General features: G+C 32.6%; 1 protein-coding gene across 1 annotated transcript; it reads left to right on the top strand.

Moving 5' to 3' along the window:
* Window positions 1-670: 670 nt before the first annotated feature.
* On the top strand, window positions 671-7,074 carry EMB2191 (Cytidine/deoxycytidylate deaminase family protein). The gene is made up of 9 exons (XM_022897689.2): window positions 671-925; window positions 1,898-2,072; window positions 2,153-2,190; window positions 2,666-2,732; window positions 3,899-4,058; window positions 4,169-4,265; window positions 5,765-5,868; window positions 6,547-6,605; window positions 6,748-7,074. Exons 2-8 carry the CDS (start codon window positions 2,028-2,030, stop codon window positions 6,588-6,590), a joined length of 555 nt encoding a protein of 184 aa, XP_022753424.1. The 5' UTR covers window positions 671-925; window positions 1,898-2,027; the 3' UTR covers window positions 6,591-6,605; window positions 6,748-7,074.
* Window positions 7,075-9,158: the final 2,084 nt, after the last annotated feature.

Genomic DNA, 9,158 nt, shown 5'->3' with positions numbered 1-9,158 from the left:
AACAATTATTCCCATTGTAAATCCTTATACAACTTCCTCAAACTCCTCCCTTTCTCTTACTAAATCTTTAAAAACTCTTTTAAAACCAAAATATCAAGCTCCAAAAGAATATGTTCAAGCCACAAACTTTGATCAATATATTCTTTCAGCAGGACCTCAAGAGCACTTTGTTACTCTTCAGATCTCAGAAGAATTTCCTCAACAGTGTTTAGAACAATGATACTCATATTCACTTTGGTGCTATCAGAATAATATTAATCTTTCACAACAGAAATGGTATTCTTGTATGTATCAGAATGGCCTTGTTGGACATTTAAATAACAAAATAAATTTTCAATAGTGTTTAGAACAATGATACACTCATATCCATTTTGATGCTATAGAATAGCATTAATCTTTCAGGACAGAAATGATATTTTTGTATGTACCAAAATGACCTTGTTGGACATTTAAATAAAAAATAAATTTTTATTAATTAATCTATTCTTACAATTAAATTTTTCTAATGAAAGAACAAATTATTTTTTTCTTAAAAAACAATTACAGGGATAATTTTGAAATTGTGTTTCTGTGTTGATTCCTGCTTTTTATTACTTCATTCTTTTGCAGTTTTTTTTGTATGTATAAAAAAAAATGGGCATCTGATTACGATTTAATTGTTTAATAGCAGCGTGTAAAAAGTTTGGGACTTCGGTGCAAAAGGGTTGTTCTTCCAAGTAACTGCAAGCACTTAACAAAGCCTTGACTGACTCAACAACAGAATCGCGTCCTCGTTCCTCTTCATCATCCACCACCGGTAGTTACGACGTGCCGTGGGTTGAAATATACTGGCCAAACAAAGTCTTGGAGATCTTCGGTAATAGACGCCGTGTCAAGACTCAAAGTCATCGCTCGCGATGGCAACAAGCCCAAGCTCATTCTGTCCGTACGTTCGCGCAATGACCATTTAAGTTTATCGTTTAATAGCAAACTAAAATGCTTTATTATTATGGGAATTCGCCGATTTGGTTAATACAGATAAAACCCCCAATTTGTAGTTTACCAATTCCAGTGTAATAATTACAATGTTAATTTTGTATTGAATTTTTCTTTCAGTTTAAAACTTTTCATTACTAAAATGCTAGAAACCATTAGCTATCACCTTTTCCAAGTAAAGTCTACCTTATTGAAGTCTCAAGCAATTGAAGTGGATTATTATGTTGAAGATTCAAAATAAGACAAAAACACAAAGCTTATTTACTACTTCGTTATTGTAGGAATATCTTTTTCTGCTTTGTATGATACTTAGTTGTCTCCATTGCTTTTTTAGGAAGATTACTAATTTGAGTTGGAACTTTTGTGGTTCACTATAATTTGTATCTGCAAATATTATCTTTCATTTTATTTAATAAGTATTATCTTTAAGTGATTCACTATAATTTGTAGAATTGTGGTTTATTTATTTTATTGATATAAGAGAGAATCGATCATATTCACCCGCATTTCATTTTTTGTTTTCTTTTTGTTCCTTAAATATCACATAATGCTCTAATATTAAATCAAATGCTTGATGCAATAAACACTTCATGAGTTCATTCTTAGTACTTGAGTTAAGTGTCTAGAGGACCTAATCCAACTTTCTAATATGATCCAATAAAAGCAGCCCATTACATGGAGAATCTAAGTCTGACTAGTAACAATAACATCCAGAGTTCGCTGTAACCCAAATTCAACTCTTTAATTAGGCTGCATCATAGCTTTTCCCACTCGCAAATTGAAAACCCATTCTGCTTCTGGCGAGTTTAAATTCATAGCTTTTTGTAACAACCTGCTTTGCATCATAGCTTTTGTAACAACTGAATAACCATGTAAATGGTATGGACTAAAATTTTATTATATTTCTTTCTTTCACACACAGCTAACTTTCTGCGGTGAAGCACGGGTGAACTAGTATAAAAATAAAAGTCTCAGCCTTGGGCCTTCTCTTTCCTTCTTCCCTCTTCCAAGTTCCAACTTTTTTTAAGCCCCAATTTTCTTCGTGACTTAGGATGGAAAGTGATAGTCTTGCTTATATGGAACTTGCAATTCACCAGGTAATTCCAAACCCAACTTTTCCTCTCCCCTTCCACAAAGCTAAGGTTGTAATTCAACCTTTTTTGATATATTTTTTCAGGCAAAACTTGCTTTGGAAAGCCTTGAAGTGCCTGTTGGGTAAGTTTTAATCTCATCGGCTTTGTTTTCCTTCTGTTGGATGAAATTTTGAGTTTGGATTCTAATTTCTATTTTATTACTGAATGTTGGTATAAGAATTTATAACTAAATGTTTTGAATATATATTCCTAATGTTTGAAATCATGCTTTCCCAAAATGTATGTTTGTTCTTCTCTTCTGCTATAATCTTGTACTCTCCTGAATGATAATGAAACTATTCTAGTTTTCCTTGAATCATGAAAAAGGTCTGATGCTTATTTGAGATGAATGTTGACCAAAGTAAGAACATCTTTATAATTTTATAGGTTGAGTTGAACATTCACCTAACTTCATGCTATAAGCCTGATTATAGTGTATTTAGTTAACACTGTTAGGATTTATGAAGGCTCAAAATGATTTTGAGATGAGGAACTGTAGTCCTGGTACCAAATTTCAATGCAAATTTTTTCACTAAACTATACTTTTTATTTATCAGCTGTGTATTTATCAAGGATGGCAAGGTCATTGCCTCGGGGAGAAATCGAACCACCGAGACACGTAATGTAAATAAATTTCCTGCTTCCCTCCTCTTTTTTTTTCTTCCACTTTTTCACATAGTGTCTCTTTGTATCATGTTGGCTGTACATATCTCAATGAAGATATATAGTACATAGAAAAGTGTCTTTGTGTGCATGCATGTTTTTGAGAAACATTTACTTGTGTAAGATTTTCTTGCGGCTTGACCTTCATATGCTCATCATCCAGCTGTAACAATACTCTGTTGGTTGTTATTGGCCATATAACTTATCAATTTGGTCATAAACTGAAGAACATTTCAATGATCTTCATTGTTCTTGTGGACAAATTGATATAAAGGTGTACAAATGATTAACTATTGCTTGAAATAAATTAGAGTTTTCATAAGCAAGTTAAAAGTCTTAGCCAAGTCTAACTAAGGAAAATGCCCTGGTCTGTTTATCTTTCACTGTTTTGCCCTCCGCATGCATAAGTAGGTGATCTACAGAGATGGAAAATGGAAAATGATCTAATCTTTTCCAGTCAAAAGCTATATATTTGTGTTGCATTGCGGTTACATTAGCATCTTTAGCATGTTCATCTTTCTGTAGGATGCTTATGTTGGTCCCAAAAATATACAATATGCTCAAATATCATTTGACATTTGAATTTTGAAATAGTAACAATGGAATATCTTTCTTGTCTTTTTATGTTTGACTTCCGTATTCTGTATCATGGATGTTGTGGCAGTCTACCGAGAGCCAAACTGAATTTATTTGCTCCCTTTTGGAATCTAAGCTTCAACAAGCAAGATAAACATGCCTTCTTTTTTTCCTCCGTCTCTTGTTCTTTTTTCTCTCTTTTCAATGGCTAGCTGAATTTTAATTCCTTCTTTTCCATAATCATTTTACCACGATCATTAGCTCCATGTTTATTGTTTTGGCTTTATGAGTTTCCTCCTATGAGGGAAATAAATTATATGAATCCCCGCCCCACATTTATCTTGCAGGTGGTGCATATAATGGTAGTTATTTTGTCCAATTTAGGCCACAGGTTGCAAGGTTCTTTTGATCACTAATATTATCATACTTTTGTTATGTCTAGACTTCAGCTGTAATTCAATAGTTGTATGTCAGTGGACTATTAGTTCAAAGTTCATCTTTGTCAGCTCAAGTAAATTAAATGAGTTTCTTCTTCATTTTTCATGGTGCAGGCAACAAGACATGCAGAAATGGAAGCCATAGACATTCTTATGGAGAAGTGGCAGAGAGATGGACTTTCAAAATCAGAAGTTGCAGAAAACTTTTCAAAATGTATTTTGTATGTTACGTGTGAACCATGCATAATGTGTGCTGCAGCTTTGTCAATTCTTGGTATCCTTCTCTTCCAATAACAATACTTGAATGTAGCAATATTATTATGGGTTTTTTTAATTTTATTACTCTTCATTAGCTTGGTTCTTGACTGAGTATTTCTTATCTAGGAATAAAGGAGGTATATTATGGTTGTGCGAATGAGAAATTTGGAGGGTGTGGATCAATTTTATCCTTGCATTCAAGTTACTCTGAGACACTCATCAGGTCTGTTTTGGACCTCATTCTTGCATGCAAATGTTTACTTGTGTTTTTTTTCATCACTTTTGCTTCTTCTTTGTCCTCATTAAACTGAGTTTCAACTTATTATTTTATATTGCTGCGAATGTGGTAAGCATACATTCTATTCCATGTGAAATATTCCCTTTGTTTTCTTTCTAAAGGAAAAAATCAATATTCATGCAGTTATAAGGATGGAAAATTTACAAGCAGAATCCTTGTCCTATCTGCATCTGTTGTATTTATACCAAACAAATGAACCAAACCATTTAATTTGTTAGTTATATTTAGTGGCATTGTGCATCAGTTGTAGTAACTTTTTTTTTTTTTTCTTTTTTGATGAGAAAATAGTAATTTCAAATGTACTTCCTCTTTTCTTTTTGAGAAAAGAGTTTTATTTCCATTTGCTACATGCATTTTAAGAAATTAGAAAGTAGAAATTGTTTTAGCAACCAAACACAACATGTTTCCATGTTTTATCCTTTTTTATTTTTTCAGGGTCTTTGCGTTGATGTCAGTTTCTTAGGTATTATCGTATTAGCACTCAAATACTATTCTGTTTTCAAGCTTTTCCTTGAAAATTCATTGTATTATTGCCATTCTATTACCGACATAAACAATGGTGAAAAGTAAGACTATCCTCCTTAATGTTTCCATTGTTTTTCTTCCTTTTTGTACCTCCTTTCCAATTCCACCACCTCTCTTTCAATCTTCCTACCCTCTAAGCAGAAGACTTCATCTTCTCTGTTGAAAAAAATTGTTTTACCAATGTTATCTCCAGCCTTTGCATCACTAATCCGTTGTAGTGTACTGCTTTTTGGCTTCCTCTGCCGTCACTTTGTCTGTTGTTGTCTTCATATACTTCGTATAATGTTGGTGAAGAAGTGAAGGCAATATTTCCCCTTTCCTGTATATCTTGAATGCTGCTGCAGAAGTAGTTGCCTCAAGGATGGTTATGTTCACCACAAATGAAAATTCAGAACATTTATGTAATTTTCAATTAATTCTATGCAAATTCATTAGAAAAATTTGTAACAACTTTTTGATTGCAAAAAAGTTGCTGTCTCAATCTTATGGTTGATTGGTTACTGTCCCTTGCCTGTTGCATGCTTTTTATTGAAATTAAATTGTACATATTCGTGGCTCCACTTTACTCGGTGACCAGATTCGAAATTTTTTTTTTTTTCTTAAAAAGAATTATGGTTAGCTTATAGCCTATTATGGTTTTTCGAAAAGATAAGGAACAAAAAGAAAGTGCTTCTATGCATACCATATCATCTCAAATAATGTGTGAAAGGGAATACCATCCTTCTTACTGCCATATTTCTTGGTAATGTGCTCATATTGTGTCTTCATTAGACTTAGATTTTATAGTTTTTTTCCCTAATGCTGAAATTTCATTCTTTCTACATTCATCCTGTTCAATTTATTGAAACATTCTGCAATTCAAATGAATGTCTTATCTTCTATTTTTCTTTGTTTCTTAGTGGTGAAGTTCCACAAAGAAAAGGTTTCAAATGTACGGGGGGATTGATGACCTCAGAAGCAGTCTCTCTTTTCCGAACTTTCTATGAACAGGGGAATCCTAATGGTATGTAATTTCGTCATGACTTAAGCTCTGCCTCACTGGATCGGAGAAATTATAGATTCTTGTCTATTAAGGCAAATAGATATCTGTATACATTTAGACTTGCTTTTGATAGCAAGAAAAGTCTACCTTCATGTCATTCAAATGGACAAACATTGCAGCATTGCCCTGAGTGTCAACATCCCGTAACAGTATGAGAAGCTGTTATCTAGGAAGTAGAAACTAGGGATTGATCCAAACTTGGACACTGTCATGCATATTGCTTTAATTCATATCCAAGTAAAATACTACTCCTAAATCTGTTAAAAATGCAGGAAGGTGGAAACGTTTTGAAGTTGGGTAAAATTATGTTAAATATTCTTAAAGGGATCGTGTTGGTCAAATCATATATAAAAGAATCAAGAGTTAGCGCACTCATAATTATGCTACACAAAGGGCAAGATTACACTATAACTATACAGTGTATTTCTGTAAGGCATTTTTGCAGTGTGATTGATCTCAGCTTCAGTTACGAAGGCATAATATCTTCTCATTTTTATCTGATGGTTTCTCATTTCGTTGCATTTGTCTATATATTATACAGATATCTGTTAGCATAGCAAGAGTTTGGACTTTTGCTTTAGCATTCCTTTTTTCTTGCAATCTTATTATTTCATCATTTTAATTTTTGTTCTCTTTCAGCTCCTAAACCTCATAGGCCTCTGGTTCAAAAGGAAGTTGAGTGATATACTTAAACTTAGGTTGGTTTTGCCAATTTATTGATTAAATATAACAGTTTTTTTTAATTTATTTTTTTGCTGTCAATTTGATTTCAAATGTCTTTACTCTGGCTTAGTTTCTTAATCTGATGTTCTTCATTTCAAATTTCTTGTCACTGTTTAGGTCTTGCAATGTGATTTGGAGCTGACCAAATGTTGAGGATAACCTGTGAAAAAGAAAGCAAATAACAACTCAAGTAAAATGCCTGGAGTTTGATGATGGCATTTCAAGTAGGAAGGATTGAATATCTATATATATATATATATATATATATATATATATATTATGTGATTCAGATATTTCATGCTTGCTCATACGGTCACTTTTTGGGAACTTAAGAGTGATCAATCAAACCATTTGGTCTTTTATTTTTATTTTGTTTGTATAATCAGAAGTTACATACAAGTACAACGTGATGAGCAATGACAAGTTTCCATTGTCGGGTTTCCAGATCATAAATGCTCTGAAAGTTACGAAAACTTAGAAAGAGTTTTTTTTTTTTTTTTTGTATAAAGGAGATTACAGCTTAGAAATAAATCAAACGATTAAAAGTGTTGGGTTTTAAATCTCACTTGTTTGATGTCATTTCCTAAAGGCGGTTGTATGAAACCCAAGCCTTTTCTAATATTCACTTGAACAATACTCTCTTGAAATGAGCATCTCCCATTAAAACAGATGTTCTTGTTACAGGATTGTATGTATCTTCTTAACATATTCAAATTTCAATCCACTCTAAAGATATTTTCCCCGGTTTTGCTCTCAAAGAATGTATTGTAACTTAAGCCTTTTTTCTTGATGCGCTCATTCTGAGTTTGATATTCCCCTCCTATGTACCCAAAAAATACTTTGATCTCAGCGGGCCCAGGATTCTTGATCCCAATGTAGAATGTCTTGTTACTTGTAAGGCTCCTTTGGAGTGACGATTTTTTGGGGTTTACGTGCGTATTTACCTTAACAAGATATTGCACATGCCAAGTCATACAAACCCAAAAAACTGAATTTTGCAATTAGATATCTTCCTTGGCAATATACTCTATATTCTAGTGGCCTGGGGTTTTCATGCTGCTGCTCTATTGTTTTGGTTCCGTACTTTGACCTGCTACCAAATTCCTTGATTCATTTTCCTTGTGTCTATCCATTTCTCGGAAAAAACATAGCGCAGAGATTGAAGCAGCCTATCCGTTTCACAGATTATGGCATAAAATTCAACTCTCAATGTCACTGTTCTTTCATATGATGCAACTGGTTCACTCAAAAGAATTATTTGCTATGGAAAGATCAGGTTGAACAATTAATTCAGAGCTTTGGTCTGCCCAATCATTTGTCCACGTATATAACAGCTACCAGATTGTTTGTAGAGTGTGAAACTTTTAGGTTCAATCATCCAAGTTTAAATTCTTGCAACATCAAAAAGAAATAAAAAAGTATGAGTCTTGGTGGGAACTATAACATTGACAAAAAGTGGAACTTCTAGTTTAAGTGACTAGAATTTAAATCCTTGTAACATCAAACATAAAAAAAATATATATATAGTAGACTTGCTGGGAACGAAGAAAGAAAAAAAAAAGGATTAGGTTTATAACAGATTTAGAAAAGGTGAGATATCTATTGCAAATTTAGATGATCAATATCTTTGATTTGCTCAAAATGATTTGATGCATTTTTATCCATAATAATTGTAAACGGGTTCTTTATTGAGATATGGTAGTGTTGTAAACACGTAAAACAGGACGTGCCGGAAGGCAACGAAAAGGAAAATTGAAGTTGACCCTGAAGTATTGAGTGTAGTGACAGATGGTAAAGTAAGGCTAAGTAAAGAAGAGAATAAAGCTCAAAGAAGAATTTAGGAAGAGAGGATTATACTAAGTTTGAGAGAAAGTTGTGAGAAATCTGTCAGAGTCTCCAAAAAGTCTCTTCTCATCCTTTATGAATTGTGAAAACTCTTATTTATAAGTTTCAAGAATGGGAGTTACATATCTTGAGTATTGAATAAAAATAATAATGAGTAATGGGAGAATTGACTGTTATAAAATGTATCAATGTATTGTTTAATGAGAGTTTAATAAGCTTTTTGCTAATAAGTATAGTGAATATAGAAGTTCACTATTTGTTCTAAAAGAAAGGGAAAAACACTCATATTTTAGGCAAAGGTTTAGAGAAAACCTCTTAACTATCTCCATATCTAATTTACTAAGCCAAGTTCTTTAGAACATCCCAATAGTAGAATTAACCCAAAAATCCTATCATATTTTGGAGTTATTTTCACTTCTTCTTTTGGTAAAGTAACATTCGATGAAGTGTCTTTTGTGAAATAACTTTTAGTGAAACAACTTGTGTTTCAAAAATTTTTAGTAAAGGGTTATTCCATATTAATGAAAGTTTAATAAGCTTTTTGCTAGTAAGTATAGTGAATATAGAAGTTCACTATTTGTTCTAAAAGAAAGGGAAAAACACTCATATTTTAGGCAAAGATTAAGAGAAAACCTCTTAACTATCTCCATATCTAATTTACCAAGCCAAGCTCTTTAAAACAT

Source organism: Durio zibethinus, chromosome 15 (genome assembly GCF_047325235.1).
Source record: "Durio zibethinus cultivar Kanyao isolate XHJ-2024 chromosome 15, ASM4732523v1, whole genome shotgun sequence".
Lineage (NCBI taxonomy): Eukaryota > Viridiplantae > Streptophyta > Magnoliopsida > Malvales > Malvaceae > Durio > Durio zibethinus.
This window is presented reverse-complemented; position numbering and strand designations above follow the sequence as displayed.

Coding starts and splice junctions, on each gene's coding strand:
- EMB2191 (XM_022897689.2), top strand. CDS start 2,028: ATGGAAAGTGATAGTCTTGCTTATATGGAACTTGCAATTCACCAG. Junction 2,073..2,152: donor TGGAACTTGCAATTCACCAG/GTAATTCCAAAC, acceptor ATATTTTTTCAG/GCAAAACTTGCTTTGGAAAG. Junction 2,733..3,898: donor GAACCACCGAGACACGTAAT/GTAAATAAATTT, acceptor TTCATGGTGCAG/GCAACAAGACATGCAGAAAT.